This window comes from Triturus cristatus, chromosome 2_2 (assembly GCF_964204655.1).
Source record: "Triturus cristatus chromosome 2_2, aTriCri1.1, whole genome shotgun sequence".
In the NCBI taxonomy this organism is placed as follows: Eukaryota; Metazoa; Chordata; class Amphibia; order Caudata; family Salamandridae; genus Triturus; species Triturus cristatus.
In genome coordinates, this window is record NC_140582.1 from 970828549 (window position 1) to 970850303 (window position 21755).

At 44.5% G+C, this 21755-nt stretch overlaps 2 protein-coding genes across 3 annotated transcripts in view; one reads left to right on the forward strand and one right to left on the reverse strand.

The window, feature by feature from the left end:
- LOC146863019 (uncharacterized) overlaps positions 1 to 21755 on the forward strand; it is a 471045-nt gene that overhangs the window by 282563 nt on the left and 166727 nt on the right. The gene's annotated exons all lie outside the window — the stretch shown is intronic.
- CPEB2 (cytoplasmic polyadenylation element binding protein 2) overlaps positions 1 to 21755 on the reverse strand; it is a 226879-nt gene that overhangs the window by 57932 nt on the left and 147192 nt on the right. For both annotated transcript variants that reach the window (XM_085642400.1, XM_085642399.1), the window contains exons 8-9: positions 12814 to 12932; positions 1457 to 1571 (exon numbers count right to left, since the gene is read on the reverse strand). In XM_085642400.1, the coding sequence (XP_085498526.1) occupies positions 1457 to 1571; positions 12814 to 12932 (234 nt within the window). The remainder of the gene's footprint in view (positions 1 to 1456; positions 1572 to 12813; positions 12933 to 21755) is intronic.

The window sequence follows — 21755 nt, forward strand, 5'->3', positions numbered from 1 at the left end:
CTGTCAAAGGCATTTAACTCTATGAATCAGCTGTTAAAGAGCAACATCTTGGGGGATAAGTTGGGTAGGAAACCGAATCAGAATTTGTATGAACTCTTGACAATATCAAGCACCAAACTGCCAATTTTACACTCTCCTGATCTACTGCCTCCCATTCCTTGTGTGCTTTGTAGTGGTGGCAGGATGGAGGAAGCAAAGCTTAGAAGTGGATGGGGCATTCTGACCTGCACACGTTCGTTAGGACTCTCTACCTGCAAGGGTTTGAAAATACTTTCAAAGCAGTTTTTCACATTGCAATTGCTGCTGTATCTTCCACTACGCGATACAGAAGTGTTTACCACTGCAGTACCCTTTCAATTGGACCTTGAGTGTTTTTCTCAAGGCCAACCAACGTTAAGGTTTCAGTTTGTCTTCAAGCACTACATTTCTTAATCTACAGGTGTACCAAACTCTCCACGATCTTTTGTGGGACCTGTGAAGAGACAGATGTGAGCCAAAGCCAAAAACAATGCCTCAGTGAAGGGAAATAAATAATGTGAATCATCAGGTTTGCAGATTCCTATTAAGCAATATAAAAAAATGATACCTTCCTTCATGACATACTTCAAGCTATGGTATTTCTCCTTTGGAAGGTCAACATATTAATGAATTCTACAACTCTTGGTTGCATCTTCCTTAGAGGAAAATGGTGCTAACAATACTCATAAAAAGCGGCAATCTAGCACGCTTTTCCTGGGGAATCCATCCTTTTGCTTTCCTTTTCCAAAAGAAAAGTAAAATGTAGATACCAGAGTTTTTTATTGTTGTAATATAAAAAAAAACCAGCATTGGCATAGCCAATAGGTCTCGCCTTTGGGTCCTTAGAAGTGTTTAGTCATGCAACAGTTGCATAACTAAATACTTATAAGGTCCCAAAAGCGAGACCTATTGGCTATGTCAAGCGGCCTCGAAAGTGAAAATGATCGCGATCAAACATCTAAGCGAAAGTGAAAGTAATCACGGTAAAGCGAGGCGCGCGCGCACATGCACTGTAGCTCTAGGCTGGCATGGTAGCACTTTTTGGAGCCCTCTCAATAAGTCTCGCCAGACCAGCGCATGCGCTGGGTCAGGCGAGACCTAAAAAATAATCATAAAGCGTGTCCTCTTGTACGAATGCTTTTGAATGTTTTTTAGAATAATGTTCTGGCTGTCCAACAAATGTGCAGAGATTCTATTTTTACAAGAGATCAAAAAATCCCATACCAAATAACTGGCCCTTACAATGCTAATCAAATTTAAATGGTTGGGGCCACTTCACCAAGTTTGTCAACGCTTTGCTTTACCACAACAATCAGAGAGTAAAACGTAGGACTTCCTCCCTAGCAACAGTTTGGTGCATATGTTTTCTTTAAGCTCATTTACCCCCATGTCTGTTCAATAAATACACTTACGAATCCAAAAGGAAATTTATATTTACCTGCTCTTAATGGCCTTGGGACACCTCCAACAAAGATAGTTTTTCTCGGATCAAGAGGTTGTGAACCATCCATTACAAAGTCGCTATCACTCAGATTCCAAGGACGTATTTGAACCTTTAAAATAAAAAAAACACGAATTGACCTCATCTGCTTATAAAAACTGTGCCTCAACTGGTTGTTCTTGAACTTTTAAGCACAAAATATTCCAATATTTAACATTTCCAGATAGTCCCACCAATCAATTCACAGCAGTGACACAGTCACACTGCAACTTCAAATAGACCAGGGGTCTCCAACCTTTCCTGTAATAAAAGCTACTTATAAATCAGTGGAAATCATCCCGAGCTACCAACATTATTAGTGTTGTAATCATGACCACATCAAACAAGATTATTATTACCGGCCACCATCTGCAAGATTACCAGCACTACTGAGTGAACCATGGGTAATATATAACAGCCATAGCTGTGATGCCCCTGGTACCAAAGAAAAAAAACAAGTTACTTACCTGTACACTATGGTTCTCCTGTATATATCTTCTTCATAGATTCACATGCTTGTATCTTCCCCGACATGGTGGGAGTCTCACGGTAAAGGAAATAAATAGCAGTAAAAAGAAACAAGCGTTTGCAATGCTTATAGGTCTCGCAATTATCAGAGTTTGAGCTATTGACATTCTAAATGACAATTCCTTTTTTGTTTGGTTATTCTTTTTAAAACCTAAATAAAAGGCGGTGTCATTTACAAAGCCAATAGCCTAAGCATGCGTAAATGCGAGACCTATTGCATTGCAAATGCTTGTTTTGGGGTCGTTTGCTTTTGAGATGTTATTAAGCAGTGATGGGCCTGACATGCGAGGAGGATCACTGAGCAGGAAGAAATATGATGAGAAAAGGATTGTCAGAGTAAAATAAAAACTTTTGATAAGTATTGCCAGCATTCACAGTTCAGCTTCTCTGGTTTAATTTTGATCTGCGAACTCAGTGTGAAAATGTAGGTTTACTGTGTGTTTAAAAAACATACAGACTGAGAATGCCAAAGGCAGATTTCTCTATTGGGTCGTAAGTTCTGTTTTGAACTGGCTTTCATCAAAAATTCGGTTGGCCCTGGCCACTGCTACGAGGCTGTGGGTGGAATGAAGTCTCACCACCCTCTGCAGTGGTGGGTTAGTACTTACTGCTCACTAAGTCGCCAGAGCAGGCATGCGCACTGAGCAGGATTGGTGGCGTAGTTCAAAGAAATGACTATTTCCTTGAGGAAAGAGAAACTCCACCTCCAATAGAACTGAGATTCTATCCTATAGCCCCCGTAAACTCTGGTCTCTCCCATGGGTATATCAGGATGAGATTTGTAAACAAATATCACTAACAGTTACATAATCATGGAAACCAGAACTTACATACAGTCCAGCATTTATTTTTCAAAAGAAGGGGAAGGGCACCGAGATGGCAAGCAAACCCGAGCCGCAATCATTCTGCTTACAGGTCACCACGTTGCTTCTCTCCAGCCCGAAGGGGTAGAAGTCCTCGAGGGGCACCCAGCCCCTCACTGCTGCGCAGCTCAGCATGAAGATTAGCGGTATGCAGGAGGGAAGCTCCCCCATTCCAGCCAACGTCCTAGTTGGTGATAGGGAAGGCAACACACAAGGTAGGCTTAAAAGAGTTTAGCAAACTAGCGTTGTGAAGATGGAAACGTGTGCCCCAAAGAAAATCCCACAACGTAAATTATACGACAAAGAACTCTTCCCAAAGTAAACAAGGAGGTGGGGCCAGACACAAGGGCGACATTAATTAGCGACGGTGTGGGTGGTGTATTTTTGATAATGAATGCCAGGCGCCAGTGTTGTTTTTGAAAGCGGGCGCCCATGTGCTGCCTGTAGCGACGGGGTGGGTGGGACATTGGGATAATAAATGCCGGGCGCCCTCTTTCTCTTAAATACGAGCCCCCGGCATTTATTGTGGTTTCTGAAAGCAGGCGACCATCTGAAGGATGAGCAATCGGGTGCCTTGCAGTCTTCAGTTCATCAGATCTATTTGGAAAACGTTTTTAGAAAAATGGCATTGCAAACGGCCGCCATTGACCCTGCTGTGCTTGGAAAGTGAAAGTGAAAGCGGGCGTGGCCAGCTTAATGAATGTAATCAAAGCACGTCGTCATCGTGCCAAAGTAGGAGAAGCTCAATAAAGAAAAGTGCTCACCAGGCAGCCACGGCAGAACAACGAAAGAACGCATGCAAAGTGAAAGTAATCATTTCTCGGCCGCCGCTTTGATGTTCAGTGGCCGCGCGGCTCACTGAGAACATCAAAGCGGCGGCCGCGAAATCATCACGCAGGCTGCCAAATGGTACGCGCGCCCGGCGCACATGCACTGTAGTTGGTGGCCTGAAAGCACTGGTTTGCACTTCCAGATCCCCCTTTTACAAAAGCGCTCGCGAGAGCAGCGCTAAAGCGCTGGCTCAGGCGAGACCTAAAAACTGGCATACTGCCTACCAGATGAAACACTGTGCTGGACGTAAGAACTGGTAGTACTGGTCACTTCTATACAGGCCTCGCATGCTTTTCAATGAAGGCACTTTGAGCTAAAGTAAATGTAGCTGCCAGCCCGTTTGGGACAGGGTGGGCCTTACTCTGCCACTCAAGCTCTTTGTTTAATGAAGTGGATGGCTGTCTCAACTGATATTACTTTAAAAGCGTTACTAGGGCTCTATAAAAAACCCTAATTAATGCAGGCCCAGCTACATGCTTAAACAATATTGTCGTTTGAGCAATACTGAGTGGTTCAGAGATGCTGGGTCACAACATTTAAATGTACAAAATGCAGCTAGAACTCTGTTGGCAAATCATAACTTTTTGATTCCATTGTAAAAGTTTTGGAAGTGAGAAATTAACACGTGATGCAAGAGGCTGGAGCTTTGAATTGTATAGTGTGCTATTCTAAAACAAGATCGATAAGTGCACTCTATGAGGGCAGGGCTAGGCTGGGGGAGCGGGAGGAATGAATTTTGGTTCTGTGTCCAACTAGGATTCTTTGCACACAACACGCTACTGGCTTAACCCTTAAAATGTAAAGAATGTCAATGGATTCACGACATTATAAAACAAGCCGAATGTGAATAGCAGGCTGCGAAGGGTTTCCGAAGACCCTCGGGCCCACTCCAAGGAAAACAATGTGATGCGCAGAAGACGCGTCGATGGGTCTGCAGTGCGGTGCTTGGCAGAGAAACAGAAGGTCAGATCTGATGATCCGCATTTGTGAGAGTTAAAGCTTTTGGCTTTGTAAATGGAAATGTGTTTTACCTATGTGTTTTGTTTAGAGTGTTGTGGCTGGATGTGGTGTACCTTGTACAGTAAAACATGGCGGATCAGGTAAAAAGCCAAATATGAGCCTGCAGTGCACTTAGAAAAGAAGGAAGCAGGATGTCATGTAATAGGAGCACGAAAAAAAATTGACGAGAGGTGGTGGTGGGGGGGAGGGCACCGCACGGGGAGACTAGGTAGCGAGAGTGGTGGTCAAGAAGTTAGATTGTTCACTTTACATCCAGCCCTGTGCAGCAGTATTCAAAAGCTTTCAAAACACTGGGAGTGCATAGAAAAAGTTAAATGTGTGAAGCTGTTCATGATCAACGTTTTTATCTGCTGATTGCCATCTAGATCACAAACAAGTCATGAAGTACTGAATACTTTAGCCGCTGTACACGAAGAATGCCGACTACAAGCACAGCAGCACATAAACTTAACCATGGCTGTGAAAACTAACAAAGGGCGCTACTGGCAGGCAGAGGTTCAGAATTAAGGCAAGCACATTTGCCCGCAACGTCAACAAATTACTTTATGTATCCAGGGCTTGCCTTGGGCACACACTTACTTCAATTTGCAGCGGCAGCCATAAAAGCAGCTGCGTTTTCAAGTTAGCCGCCCACAGCCTCTGCTCGTCTAGTAACCTGCCGTTTGAGCTAACCCAGGCCAGCTCACATTCACCTGAGCTGCAATGAGAGGTCCCGGGCCGTTGCGTTTGAGTAAGCTGCCGCCAAGACCATGGTACAGTGAGGTGCAGCGCTTTGTTCAACGGATGCGCCGGCACTTACTTTCGCTTTCTCTCAGAGCAACGAGGGAGGAAACTTATGGGCGGAAAAGCAAAGCAATGGGCAGGGTGGGAGAGAAGCCGGGGAGAGGGAGGAACGAATAGAGCAGAAGGTTAAAACTAGGACAGGGAATGGCGGGGAAGGGGCGAAGGGACAACTCACGGGGGAAGGGAAAGCAGTTACACAGGGAGACCAGCGAGGAGAGAGCAGAGACAACAAGCGTTCGCGCATGTGAATAGCAGCTGTTAAAAAGACAAAACAAGCCCGGCGGAGCGTGGCGCGTGCGCTTGGGGGTGGGGGAGCGCATTCCAGGCAAGGGAGCGGACCCTTTGAAGTGCGATGCCAAACGGATTGCATGGCGGCACGATGCACGTGATTGTGCGCGTGCTAGCCATGCAATCCGCTTTTTGGGAGCACTTTTAAAACCCCCTTACAATAGTCTTGCTTTGCGATCGCTTACGCGATAGCAAGGCGAGACCTAAAAACTGCATAGAAACCATAGATAAGCATAGACTTTGGTAGCCCAGTACCATCATTATGTGGACCCAATGCCAGCCAATGAGACGCCAGCCCTGAGATCACAATCCCCAGCAGAGCCATCATATCTCCGATTTCCAGCCCATAGTGTGAGCCAAGGAAGTATCCAGAGATAAAAATGTTCTACCTGAGAAACGGGCAGGTGGGCGGGCAGCATGTGAATCTATGCAAGATTACAATACTGGAGAACCATAGTGTACAGGTAAGTAACTTGTTTTTTCTCCAGTATTGAATCTTTCATAGATTCACATGATTGTATCAGAATAGAGATCAGTGCTCCTACAAGGAAGAGTTTCCAGGATAGGACCCTTTTTTCCTAAGGCTCTGCTTCCTCATTGCGAGGCTAATATATCTGCTAGTAGATAGAATGGATTGTGTGTCTCAGCATGTACCATATTGTAACATATTATATAAAAACCAAAGTCGCATTAGTGAGTACTATCCAATGTAACATTTAAGAAAACATTAACAACAAAAAAACAGTATTTTTTAGAAATTGGAAGGAAAATACCTTAATGAAACAGGTGACGTAGTACGGCTTGTCCCACTGCTGAATTTGGTTTCCAAGCTGTGTCCAGACAGTAGTGCCTTGTAAACTTGTGGATATTTGTCCACGTTGCCGCTCTGCAAATATCCGGGAGCGATACTCCCGCAAACAATGCGGCCAAAGCCGCCATTTTTCTGGTTGAATGAGCTTGAACTGTCGAGTGTAAAGGATTTCCGGATTTCTTGTCGCATAAAGTAATGGCTGAGGTTATCCATCTGGAAATGCTAGTCCTCGACAGAGCCAAACCTTTCCTGGGACCAGCAAATGCTATTAACAATTGAGTTGCCTTTCTAAAGGACTTTGTTTTGTCGATATACAATTTTAAACACCTCTAGATATCCAATGTGTGCAAAGATTTTACCGCTGCAGAAGATGGGTCTTTAAAATATGTGGGCAGAACAATAGGCTCATTGAGGTGAAAATCCGAAGGGACTTCCGGAATTAATTTAGGATTCATTCTTAGGATCACCTGGTCAGTTTTGAACTGAAGAAACGGCACTGTGATGGAAAAAGCCTGAATCTCATGGACCCTTCTGGCTGACGTCAGAGCCAGGATTAAAGCCACCTTCCAAGATACAAACTGCAGCTCAGCTTTGGGAATTGGTTTGAAAGGTGGTTTCATGAGCTGTGCCAGGACTGCGTTATGCTGCTATGGCACTGGCAGATGTTTAATTGGAGGGAAAACTCCTTTCAAGAATTCCTTTTCACTCTGAGACCAAAGAGATGGATGATTCGGTCTTCTGCGATATCTTGAAATGGCAGCAAGATGCACTTTGACAGATGCATGAGAAAGGCCTGCCTTGGCTAAATGCAATAGGTAAGGAATAACTTGTTCCGGAGAAGAATGAAAGGGGTGAAGAGATTGTGTGTCGAACACCATTGGCAAAACCTCTTCCACTTCGCCACATACGTTTTATTTGTGGAAATTGCACAAGAGCGAGAGGGTATCTCGGCATTCTTGGGGAATATTGAAGGACTGAAATTCGTGCTCATGAGGTTCCATGCCGACAAGTTCAGCGAGGCCAATTGGGGATGAAGAACTTGCCCCCTGTACATGGAAATTTGATTTTGAATTAGAGGAAGCTGCACTCTGGGAGTCACTGACAGCTGAAGGAGCTCCGAGAACCAGAATTGTCTGCCATGCCGGGGATATCAGAATTAAGTGACATGGTTCCGATCTAATTTTTCCGAGCATCTTTGGGGATCAGTGGAAATGGGGGAAATGCATATGCGAACATTCCTGTCCAACGGAGCTGAAGAGCATTCCCCCAAGATCCTGGCTGAGGGAATCTGCTTGCGAACTGTTTGCATTTTTTGTTGTTTCGATTGGCAACCAGGTCCAGAGCTGGAGTGCCCCATAAGTGAAATACTTGAATGAGTTGATCCCGATTCAGTTCCCATTCGTGACAAAAGCCTGCTGATATGCTTAGCGCATCTGCACTTGTGTTGTGAATTCCGGGGACATGTTGAACTTGCAAAGAGATATTGTGCACAAGAAGCCATTTCCAAGTTTCTTGAGCTTGCGCTGATAGGGGCTTTGATCTTGTTCCCCCTTGTTTTATTAGATAAAACATTGTTCTTGTGCGGTCTGTTCTGACCAGTACTGGTGAATCGTGAATCCTGGGAGAAAGGCCTGGCGGCCAAAGAACACCGCTTTTTGCTCCGATAACTTGATGTGCAATTGAACTTCTTTTTTGCTCCAATGTTCTTGAATTTCCAGGTCTTGGAGGTGAGCTCCCCATCCTTGCAGGGAGGCGTCTGTTGTCATTATAGAACTGGGAGATTGGGGCTCGAAGAGCAGACCTTCAGATAAGTTCTCTCTTATTCCCCACTATGACAATGCTTTCTTTGAGGATTGATGAGGATCTGATCCTCGAAGGAACCTTGATGTTGCACCCATTGAAGGTCGAGAAGTTCTTGCAGATGGTTTACGTCTGGGCTGTTGATAAGAAGTATTTGAGGACCGAAATTGCTGAGTGTTTGAAAACTGTCTGTACCCTATTACCTGGTACCTATTAGATTGATAAGAAGATCTCTGCTGTAAGTGTCCTCTTGATCCTCCGCCTCGAAAGGACTGAAATCTGTTCTGCTGCAGAGAACCCAACGCCCTCGCCGTATCTGTATCTGACTTAATGTCCTGCAGGGCATCGCCAACGTGCTTGCCGAATAGTTTTTCTCCATCGAAGGGCATGTCGACTATCTTGGCCTGCACTTCCGGCCTGAACCAGGTAGCTTTTAGCCATCCCTGCCTGCGAAGCACTACGGCTCCTGACATTTGTCTTAAAACCACTATATCCATGGCTATGTCTATGGATTCTGAGGCTGCTCTAGCCCCGTCCTATAGTATTAGGGCAGCCTCTTGCTATTTTTCCTCCAGCAGATGTGATAACAGAGGGGCTATATCCGACCACATTTGCCTGTTGTAGCGGCTTATTATGGTGAGCGCATTCAATGCTTTAATACACGCTGCTGCCATGACTGCAAAGCGTTTTCCTGCTCCATACAGTTTTCTCCCTTCTTTGTCGGGACATGTAGTCGATGGATTCTTCGATCATCTTTGTGCTGCCTGCATCACCACAGATTCTGGTCATGGATGACCAAGAAGGCATGCCGGAGAAGATTTGGGAGCTCAATACTTCTTTTCTATTCTGGGTACCAAGGGTGCGACGGAGGCTGTGTTCTTCATAGTTTTCAATCCTTCCTCCCATAAATAAATAATTTACCATGGGGATTGTTCTCATGGATTGTTTCCTATATGATTTCAAAGAATCTTCTAGACAATCTGTTTCCTTAACCGGAAGATCGAACCTCTTCGAAGCTCTTTCCATGAGCTTATGGAATCCCCCGATGTCCTCTGGTGGAGAGATTGCTGGAGAGGGTGACTGCGATGGAGAAGATGGGATAATGCATAGGTCCCATTCGTCGCCCACAGGCTCTTCCTGAATCAGTTCTCCTTCCTCAGGTTGGTCTTCAACCTCGCTGTCAACTAAGTCATCCCTGATGGTAATGACCTTTGGAGTGCGCACCTTTTGCACCGGAGGTTGCACAATCAGAGCCTACATGACAGGTTGCGGCTTACTTGAAGTGTTCAAGGAAGAGGCATTAGCTTCAGGGAAGCGATGATAGTAATCTGTGATCATGTGCCCGAAATCCGATACTAGTGAAAGTGGCATGGACAGACCTCTGACACTAGAGGAGTTATCCTCTTCCTCCTTGTAGTCGTAAGATTGTTGAAAAGATTTGTATGTTTTCGAACTGGATAGAGGGCGATCTTTAAAAGAGAAATCCTCCTGCACTTCCTGATATTCCTCCTTGTCTGTGTCCTGACTCTTAATTATCAGCTGGGAGGGACTGTATGCGACCCCATATGGGCTTTCCTCTTCTGACTCCTGCATTTCAAGAAGATTTGACGGAGGAAGCGGAGAAATGTTTGTCCAGGAAATAAATTCTGATTTGCCTGTTCTCAACGAGCCCGTCGACGGTGGAAACCTCTTAATAGAGACTGTCGTCAGCGATCTTGAAATTGGCGATTTGAAGGTTGTCGTCAACGGAGCACCCGTCGATGAAACAGACGCCGGTGTCAATTGAATATAAGAAAAACAGGAGCAAGCCCGTTAACCCAGCTGAGACCGGGTAAATGTAGTAACAAAAACAGTGTCTCAACAGGGGAAGTAAATAAGGGGACCAATCAATACACAATTCAATCAAAGGCAAGGAGGGACAAGAGAGACCAAGAGATTGAAAAAGAAAACAGATTTTATAATTAAATACACAATTGGTATGTACAATTTAGAATAACCATAACAAACATATGTGCACTGACAGTGAAGTGAGCAAGTGAACGACGCAGTGACATAAGTGTTAAAATGACAACAAGGTACGGCAAATTGAATTGTCGTCAACGGCGTTGTCTCCGTACCAGTCGTCGACGGTGTCATCAGCGGCCCAACCGTCGATGGTGTTGTCTTAGTATTCGCCGTTGTCTAGGCTGTCGTCGTAATGGTAGTCGTCGACACGGTCGTCAAAGTCGTAGATACCCTAATCTTCGTTGACGGATCAGACGACGGAGCCCTCGTCTCTGAAGACTCTGAGAGGAGTATGAGGCACTGACGAGAAAGAGGACTCCTTGTCCTTAGATTTAATGATTTTTTGTTTTTTCAAATCAGATTTTGCCTCAGAAGGTTCTCCTTTGTGTTTTGAAGAGGAGTGAGCCTCAAAATCATCCTCAGAGTCAGATTCTGAAGTAGCCTTTTTCTTTGACCCACAACAACAAACGCGCCTCTCTATCTTGAGGTGTCTTTGCCGAAAATGTTCTACAATGTTTGCACTCCTAAGGGACGTGCTTAGGATGAAGGCAGTATAAACAATCTTTGTGGGGGTCCTCTGAGAAGAGCCTTCCCACAAGATCTACAAGGTCTGAACAGCCTCCTCTTTGAGCTTTCAGACATTTTGAAATAAACTGATTAAAGACAATACCTCAGTTCCAGAAGGAAATGCTGTGAAAGTCAGGTCAAATGTTCACCCAGGGAAACAAACTGAGCAGAGCTCAGGGAGACTCCTTCTCACACGACAGCGGTTGGAAATCTGAGGTATGATGGCTCTGCTGGGGATTGTAATCTCAGGGCTGGCGTCTCATTGGCTGGCATTGGGTCCACATAATGATGGTACTGGGCTACCAAAGTCTATGCTTATCTATGGTTTCTATGCAGTTTTTTCTTTTTACTGCTATTTATTTCCTTTACCGTGAGACTCCGACCATGACGACTGGGAAGATACCAGCATGTGAATCTATGAAAGATTCAATACTGGAGAAATAATGTTAGCAAAGTGTTTCCCCAATACCATACGATTTATAACTGAAATATCAGCTTTAAATATATACTGGAAATTCAACATTTTCACCATACATCTGCTTATGAGTTCTGGGGGAAAAAAATAAAAGCATTTGTCTTGCTTACTCACTTTCCAATTTTGGCATGCATATGTAAATTCAATCAAGAAAAAACTAATTTAGTGGGCTGTGTTGCACAAGGAGAGCTACTTATAGGCCGCTGAAAAAGCTACCAATAGCTCACAAGCTACTCGTTGGAGAAGGCTGAAATAAACAATCAACCAAAGACATTTAAAGAGAATCAAGGCAGCACTGTCCTTTTACATTTCCCCCAGATTTTGACTACAGTAATTATTACCACAAGACTTGGTTATGGATGACAAACCAGGCATCTCAAATGAAAATGTCTAACAAGGCTTTAGAAAGTAAAAGTATTTATTTGGAATCTTGGCTCTCCATCATGATTATCTGTGATATAATTAAACTGAGAGGGATTCATTCAGAAAGTAAAAAAGGTAGCTATGACAACCATTGGCAGAAGTTTAACATTTGTAAGTGAACTTTTGGGATTTTAACAAAGTCCTTTTTTTATATAATGATGTTCCACCAGTTATCCCTGCAATTGCACCTGCGTAAAATACACCACCCTTGCAGACTTTCTCCGATTGTAAATGGTATTTTAAGGTGGAAGCATTCCCAGAATCCAGATTTTGTTAACCAAGACTTTGGATTTTGCAACCATAAGTTGGAATCATCTTTTTAGTACCGATGTCTTCAAAATGGTGCATGAATCACGCTGGGAATATCCCCACCCATTGACGAGATCCCAGAAACAAATATTTTTAAAAAAAAAACGAAAAAAAAAACGAAAAAAAAAAAACAAAAAACACTGCTATTATAAAGACAACACAGGGTGGCCTTTATCACCATTAGAACTATAAAAAAAATAATCGCAAGGACATCTCTCCATATCCCATAAATGTCATTCTCTGAAAAACCCCAGAGTTGCAGCCATTCATTTTTGGCTGTTAGGATGGCACTACTAACATTTACCTCAATGAGAACTCTATTCTTTCGTTGCACTGCAAGTCTTTTAGATGTATGCATTTATAAAAGTGAATCACAAACTAAGCTTTGCTAGGTAAGTTAAGTCAAGACAGTACTTTGTCTCCAAAGACCTTGCTCTTAGGATAGCCTTTGAGCTGTCGGCCTCTGCATGAAGTTTCTCACGATTCTCCAATTAAAAGTAAAAGGCTTCAGAAAATCTTTGACGATTCACAGTTTGACTCTGCTAAAGTTAACAGATTCAGTTTCAAATTCAGACTACGATATTAGTCTTCAACTCTAAATGGTTTTACTCACTGGTTTGTCTTTGATAGTAGGGCTAGAAACACAAAGATACAGCTTCCCATCTTCCTCAATACAAGCGTCAATCAGAACCTGCACAGAACTCTCCTCTTGAAACAGAAGAAACGCATAACCTGTGGCAATCAAAACAAAGAAAATTGTTTTTGAAAGCTAGACACAAATTTCTCACACTTCGTTATATCCCAAACATTTTGAAATAGGGACTGTATGCGCAATAAACAGATCTTGTAAACATCTTTTGAAAACGTACCAAGCCAGTTTTCCAACTATGCAGTTCTCTAGTTACTCCATATATTTCAGAATTCTAATATCTCTTTATAGGAGGCTGGCTTAGTATATTGTGCACACATATGCAAGTCGTGCACCTGCACTAATCCAGGCAACCCTTATGGTGATTTTAGTGTTCTTCGATAACCATAGAAAGCTCTCAATGTGGTAGATGTGGAGAGCAGCCTTCAGGCTCCTCTTGAATGAGTGTTCAGAAGCTTCTTTTACCAGTTCTCTGTAGTGCAAGCAAGTTATATGAAAAAGAACCACACCGCGTTTATATAAAACTACGTATATTTATTACACAACACTTACTAACACATTAGTATATCTCCTACCCTGAGATATCAACACAATACACAAGAATACTTCAAATGCGAATCGGGTAAGTAGCACAAAATACAGCGGTATCCAGTGGGAGATCAAACCATATACCAAAAAATTGGAATGCGAACTGCAAAGGAGAACAGGACTTGGACCAGTACACCAAGAGGACCCAGGGACATACCTAAGGTAGGTACCCAGGAACCCCACGGAAGCTGTGTGCAGAGTGGGAAAACAGCTGTGTGCCCAATGAAAGTCACGGTTGCAGTTTTTCAACAGAGGGTCCCCTCTCAGAGGACCCTAATTCCCTAGGAGGACAGCAGGTTGGAGAGCTACCCCACCCGTGGATGCCTCAGGAACCAGGTTACCTACACCAGGGAAGCCGGGTGCATAGGGGTGAAGAGACATTGGAAAACTCTATAGATGAAAATGGAACACTTAGATGAAAATGCCTCGGGAGAAGACGGTGAGGAAGTCCAGTGGAATCAAAGGGTGGATTCTGGAAGTGAAGAACCTTCAAGCAGAGGGGACAGTCCATGCCACTCGGAAGTGACCAGGAGGCACGAAGACAATGCCCATCGATGTCGGGAGGTTCAGAAGAGTTCACTAAGTTTGTTGCTCCAGGAGCCATGCACGAACTTTCCCGCGTCAGATGTTGGGAACTAGGTGGTCGGTGCCTGGCGGGAGCACCAACAAACCATGGTATCCGCAACTGGTGTGGAAGACGAAGGAGGAGCATCACTGGGACAAGCAAGGTCCAAGGGACTCAACAGCAGCAGGAGAGTCAGCAGGCCCCGAGCAAGCAGGGGAGCGTAGAATACTCTCAGGAGGACCCACAGGCCAGCAGCTCAGGAGTTGCAATAGGACCTCGAACAGATCAAAAATGAAGGCCCACAGTGCAGAGGATGTGGTGAGAACACTTATCTTGGAGTGAAGAGATGCTGGAGGCTAGAGCTTCTTGTAGCCCTTCAATCTCTAGAGTGCAGAGTCAACAAGCCTTGGCAAAGGCAAGTCGACGCGGTGCAAAGGGGTTCGGTCCCAGCAGTTCCGATGAGGAATACAGTCTTCAAAATTGCAGAGCGGGCAGGCCTCGAGGGAGTTGTAGAACCACCACCTGTGTTGCTGAGCCTCAGGAAGTCCGTAGGTGCCTGCAGATGCAAGGAGGGGATTGATTTCTTCACTCCAAGGGAGATTTCTTCGGGTGTCCTTGATGACCACAGGTCTGTTGAAGAACCTGGCAGAAGCACAGACAACCAGGAGCAGCAGGAGTCTTCCTTGGTGCAGTCGCTGTTCCAGTCGAAGTACAACAAAATCCAAGTGTCCAGATGGTCAAAGAGCGATGTACTTTTAGGCTGGAGTCTTGTTGTATGCCGAAGCTAAGGACCCACCTACAGGTAAGCCCTTAAGTTCCCCAAGGAAAGGGTTGGAACAACTGGGGGCTCCAGCCCAGAGGAGGTGCTGGATAGATGGGAGGATATTCCCATGTCCTTTGTCCAGTTTCATGCCATAGTGGGAGCCAAGCGCTCCCTGAACTGTCTCAAACTGGAGTATGAAAGGAGGGCACCAAATGTGCCCTTCAAAACTGTCTGGTGGCGCTGGCAAGCCCCCCCCCCCCACCCCAATACACTAAGTCCTGTCTGGGAGGTGGTCACACCTCCTTGTAACAGGAAACCTATTGTTCCACCTTCCCCTGGTTGAGCTCAGCAGGAGGAGGGTAGAATCCTGTCTGTGGTCGGCAGCAGCACTAGCTTACTGGCAGACCCTATCCTAAAAGTCTGTTACTGGGAGTACAGGTGGGTACCCAAGGGAGCTCCCAGTACATGGGATCATACTTCCAACACTGGAATCGGTGTTGGGATACGATTCCAACATGTTTGATACCAAACATGACTAGGTTCGGTGCAGCTACTATATAGACAGACATCTCGTAATGACTGATGTCCACTATATGCATTGGAATGGCTGACCGCACTTCAAAGCCTGGCGAATCATCTCACGGGTATGTAGGGGTGTCCTGCTCATGCAGGGACACCCTCACACTTCTAATAAAGCACCCTGTCCTCAGGGCTGGAGAGTTTGCCATAGGGGGTGACATAGATTTTAAGTGCAGTGACCTCAGATAAGGAACCTATCTGTTGTGGGAGGTGCAAGCACCAACTCACATAGGCTGCAATGGCAGGCCTGTAGTCACAGTTTAAGTGGACTCCCATGGGTAGCACAATAAATGCTGCAGCCCCTGGGAGACCCCTGGTGTACCTATGCCCTGGGTGCCTTAGTACCATATGCTAGGGACTTAAAAGGGTACACCAGTAGCCAATTGTGGATGCACTAAAGTACTTACCATGGTCAATATAGGGGCAAAAGCACAGTGAATGTGGTATGTGATTAGCAGGATCCCAGTCAGAGGAGGTCAAAAACACAGACAATAGACAAAAAGTGGGGGTAACCATTCTAGAAGGATCCTACTTTCAAATAAAGTTTCATAGCAGAAAGGTTTTACACTACAAAATACAGCAAGAGCGTGTAGATTACTCGAAGTCAATCCACAAAAGGACATTCAAATATTCATTGAGGCCAGCAATCAACGGTGGCACTTTAGTATTTAGCAAACCGATTTACTAATTTCAATAGTTTGCAGTTCCATACAACAATGGAAAAGCACAAGGTCCCAACAAATAATGTTTTCATCCCACTCTGAACCTTGAGATTCATGGAAATTAGATGTGTTGGAACCTAGCTTGAAATACGTTTTTGTCCTCTCACATTAGTAAATCAGAATTAATTTCACGTCGAATTGTTTAAAAGAAAGAAAGATGAAAAACACACACACACCTGGTCCTCTCAGGCAGGCAAAAAGCCCATTCACCCAAAGGGAAGGAAGACACTGGTGCCCGGTTGAGGAATATTACCATTAGTGTATTATATATATAATACACTTCGAAGTTGACTTAAGTGTGGATCACGCTGCTTTGAGAAGCCTATTTGGCTAACTTTCTTCTTAGATAAGTTGTTTGCATTTTGGAGATTTTCCTTTCTCCCTCATGGCAATGCAAAGGATTAATACAGAGTGGCTTGTCTCTCTATTGTAAAGCCGTAAAATGGCTTTGTGTGTTCCTGGTTCTGAATCAATATGACTTTTTATTAAAATTATACACAACTCACCCATCTCTTCAGCGTGTCAACCATTGAATGAGGGGATCAAATTAAATTCTCTACAATCTGCCTAATTCTTCATAAGGAAGAAGAGACTCTCCAGGAAACAATATTGCTAGTCATCACTGGAGATGGAAACTCTTGGAGGCTTAAAATAATGTGGTGCTTTTTTAGCTCGTTTTCTAAGCAAATTGGTTTTCTTGTGCCCAGAAAGTATGTTAGTTTACAGCTGCTGTAATGTAGTGTTGTGTAGGGTATATTTTTTTCAGTAATCTGAAAAAATATCTGGAAACTTTACTCTTGAGCAGTGGTTCTTAACCTTTTGATTTCTGTGGACACCTTCAATCATTTCTGGAACCCAGAACCCTCCACTGAATCATTATTGTAATCTGGGGACCCCCTTTAAAAGATTACTGGAAGGCGGGAACAGTGGCTAAGTATTTCGATGATATGAACATAAATTTTTTTTTTTAAAAAAAACATTTTTAAACGAGAATCAAGCATTCATGAAACAAATACACAAAATGATTAAATATTATATTTAATTCACAAATATATAGAAGAAAAAGAAAAAAAACAGGAATCATGGGAAGGTTGGAGCTTTTCTAAGATTGAGACCACTCATTATCCATACTATAGTCTATTTTTTGCATTTGCACTGCTCCCACCATCAATCGGAGGATACTAACTTACTTTGTTAGCTCAAATTCCGTCACATTTATGTTTTAAGAAATATAATTTTGCTCATTTATATACACTTGATCAGTTCCTATTTAATTTCCTACTCATTTACAGACTCCTTGAAAAGGCTTAGAGGACCCCCAGGGATCCCTGCACCACAGGCTAAGAACCACTGCTCTAGTGGGCTATCAGCAATGGGAACGCTATACTTTAAATCCAAAACTAAAAAAAACAATTTTTTAAAAGGGTGAAAGTGTTCATTGGCCCTCACACATAGCAACAATTATTGTAATGTTTATTACAATAGAGTAAGATCCTTCAATGCAGAACTAGATGACTAATTTTTTTAAAGCCCCCCCCCCCCCCACCCACCCAACGAGGATATCTGCCTCAAGAGAAATTAGATTTGAATGAAAGGCGCGACTGACATCTGTATTAATAAGCAGCTGGCAGAGGTCCCAAGATGAGAGATACAATGCTACCTTAGCCATGACAATGTCTACTACGTTATCACAGAGTATCTGTGAGGGAGCAGTAACAGAATTGGGTGCAAGAGTGAGGAGTGAAGGTCCGGTAATTAGGGATGTTATGATCTCACTGTGTACCCGATAACAATTTGATTTCCACAATGCATTTTTCAGGCTTCTTTCACTGACTTACACCAACACCATTAATATGGTACCATCTCAATTGTAAAAACCTGCTAAGGCACAATAAACCATGCCACTATTTTCCCAACAATATGTTCACCTCCTTTCGTAAGGGGCTGCCTTGAATCAAATTTCAAATTAGACATTCAGTTTGGTCTGTGTTATATAGGTTTTGTAAGTTCCAATGTGATGCTTGGCCTTTCATTGTGCAAAAAGATTTGCATATGGCTGGGTCTAAACTGGGGTGACATGGTGAGCAAAAGAGCAATGGATTTAACCCAGATCTCTTGACTGGGGGTGAATGTGTAATTCATTCAGCATTCCGTCCATCATTTGTATGCGTAGCACATTTGGCCTTTCATAGTGGCACAAGGTAAAGAATATGTTAGAATGGTCAGACAGATTTAAGAAATACGCTACTTATTGGTAGCTACAGTTACTTACCTGTAACTTTGGTTCTCCAGTACTGGAAAATTTCATAGATTCCCATGCTTGTATCATACCCAGTCGTCGGAATGGGAGTCCCCAGTATACATAAAATAGCAATAGAAACCATTACCAAAACAGAAACTAGGCCTAGGCCCTTTCTTGTTTTTGCAACCTATCCACCTGGTTTTGTAAAAGATCAAATAAAGTGAACAACCAATCAGAATAGCCTCACCCCTTAAAACCCTCCTCAGAGAAGCTCAGAACCTCAGATTTTCGTAGCCGTTGTGTAAACCCGCCACTGATGGCGAGCTTTCCTAGGGGAGGAGGGTGGGTCGCATGGGAATCTATGAAAGGTTCCAATACTGGAAAACCAAAGTTACAGGTACGTAACTTGTTTTCTTACTCCAGTATTGGAACTTTCATAGATTCCCATGCTTGTATCAGAGTAGCTAGCAGTTATCAGCACATTTTTAGAACCATGATCGTTAAAAAAATTAAGAACAAAGTAATAGCACATGTATCATAATGACATTTTCAATGGTCAATCGAACATTCTTAGAAACCATAGAAAATATAGAGACATGAGGTACAAAAATGCACAAGAGCTGAAAAAAAACAGTAACATGGAAGGAGGGATGAAAGGGAAAGATCACCGCTACTGAAAGAGGTTTCTCAGGACCGCCTGGCCCACTGCTGTGTCACTCTTCGTTGCAGAATCCAGGCAGTAATGCCTTGTAAATGTATGAGAACTGCTCCAGGTCGCTGCCCTGCAGATCTCCTGGATAGGAACTCTGGCAAAAAGGGCTGCCGAAGAAGAAATCGCCCTAGTGGAGTGAGCACGGACCCGCCCTTGCAGGGGCGGACCCGCTGCTCTGTGACAATACTGGATAGCACTGGTAATCCAACAAGCAATCCCCTGCTTGGAAAGAGGAAAACTCTTACGAGGACCACTAAAAGACACAAATAGTTGAGGAGACTTCCTGAAGTCCTTAGTACGTTGGAGATAGAATTTCAAGCACCTCTGAATGTCCAGTGAGTGGAATGCCTCTTCTGCCGGAGCAGTAGGATGAGGGAAAAAAGTTTTGAGCATGGCCGGCTCATTCAAATGAAAGTCTGAAGGCACTTTCGGTATGAACGTTGGGTTGGTGCGCAAAGTCACTGTACCTTTTTTAAACTGGAGGAAAAGGTTCCTGAATGGGGAGAGCCTGCAATTCACCCACTCTTCTAGTCGAAGTCAAAGCCAGTAGAAGAGCTACGTTCCAGGAGAGAAATTTCAAATCCACCCGGTGAATAGGTTCAAAGGGATCCTTCATAAGCTGGTAAGAACCAAGTTAAGGTGCCAAAGAGGAGGCGGAGGCTTGACAGGCGGGAAGACTCTGAAAAGTCCCTTGAGAAACTGTTTAATTATCCTTGCCGACCAGAGAGAAGGACCTGAGGATGAGCGTCTGAAGCGAGAGAAAGCAGCAAGATGCACCTTGATGGAAGAGTGAGCCAGCCCCGATTTTTCTAATGAAAGAATATAAAGGAAGAACTTCATGTGGCTCAGAAGAAAAAGGATGGACACCCTTTTGCTGGCACCAAATGCAGAAACGCTTTCACTTCAGCTTGTAAGTCTTGTTAGTACTTGGGGCTCGTGCCTGAGAGAGCACCTCCCTACATTCTGTGGAGAGTCAAGTTAAGAAATTCTCGCTGCCCAGGAGCCATGCCGACAACTGCAGAGACTGTGGATCCGGATGCCAGACTTGGCCCTGGGACATGGTCAGTAGCGAAGGAATCGGCTGGAACAGAAGTGGAAAGTCCGGGGAGAGGAGATGCAGCTCTGTGAAGCAAAACTGTCGGGCCACGCAGGAGCTATCAAAATTATCTTGCACTGTTCCGCTTTGAGCTTCCTGAGAAGCCTGGGGATCATAGGAATGGGGGGAAAAGCGTAAACAAATGCGCCTGACCAGGCCATTGAAAGCGCATTCCCCAATGATCCCCGATGGGGACGCATGCTTGCGTAATATCGGCATTTCTTGTTCTCTGGCGTTGCAAAGAGGTCTATGGAAGGCCTGCCCCATAGGCGAAAAACCGCTTCCAGCATGGACTGGTCCAGTTCCCATACCTGGCTGACCGATTTCAGTCTGCTCAGTGTGTCTGCTGTCTTGTTAAGAACGCCTGGAAGGTGCTCTGCTTTGAGCGATATCCCCTGCTGGATCGCCCATTGCCAAATTGTCTGTGACAACAGACGAGATCTGGTGCCGCCTTCCTTGTTTATATAATGCATAGCCGTCATGTTGTCTGTTCGTATTAGAACTGCAGACTGCTGTATTCGCGGAAGAAAAGCCTGTAAGGCTTAGCGAATAGCCCTTAGCTCCAGCAGATTGATATGTTGAAGACGTTGTTGGGGCAGCCAACGGCCGCTTACATGAAGGTCTTGCAAGACTGCTCCCCAGCCCTCTAGCGAAGCATCTGTAGTAATCATCTGAGGAGCAGAAGTGATCCTGAAGGAGAGACCCTGAGAAATGTTTTCCTCGTTCGTCCACCATGATGCGGCGTTTCTCATGGGTACGGTAACGAAGACTTTGTCTTTGAATATCTGTCGACTTGGCGCCACTGCAAGTCCAACTCCTCCTGGAGTGGACACATCCGCAACCTGCAGTGAGGAATCGGAGGAATTGGACCCTAGGAGAGACCTGTAGAGGCGAACTGAAAGTGACTGTCTTTTTAACAGCAGACGGGCCATAGCCATCAGCTTTTCCTGTCTCTCCCGGGTGGGAAAAGCTTTGTCGATGGACGTGTCCTGAATGGCTCCCAGAAATCTGGCTGTTCTGGACGGACAGAGGGTCGACTTTTCCCAAGTTGAGTCAGCACGAGATTATCGAAAAGGCGTGTGCATGCCACGACTGATTGTTCTGCTGCCTGTTTTGTAGAAGCTTTCAGCAACCACTCGTCCAGGTAAGGGAAGACCTGATGGTGTTTTCATAGAAAAGCTGCCCCCGGAGCTAATACCTTTGTAAAGATATGCGGAGCAGACCGGAGTACAAAAGGTAGGGCTTTGAACTGAAAGTGGCTCTTGGCTACTGTGAAGCGAAGGAACCTCCTGTGGGCAGGATGAATGGGTACGTGAAAGTAAGGGTCCTCTAGATCTAATGTGGCAATGTAATCTCCTGAATTGAGAAGATGAAGAATGTCCTGCAGAGAAACCATGCAAAAGGATTGTTTGATGAGATAGGTGTTGAGCACCCTCAGATCTAGAATAGGGCGCCACTTTTCTATAGTCTTCCGGACCAGGAAGAACCGGGAGTAGAAACCTTCTCCCTGCTGAGAGAGAGGGACCGATTCTATCGCTCCTTTGAGGACCATTTGATGGACTTCCAACCGTAGAAGACATAGATGTTTTGATGCAGTGGCGTGAGGGGGCTTGGAAGGTGGTGTCTGAACAAATTCCAA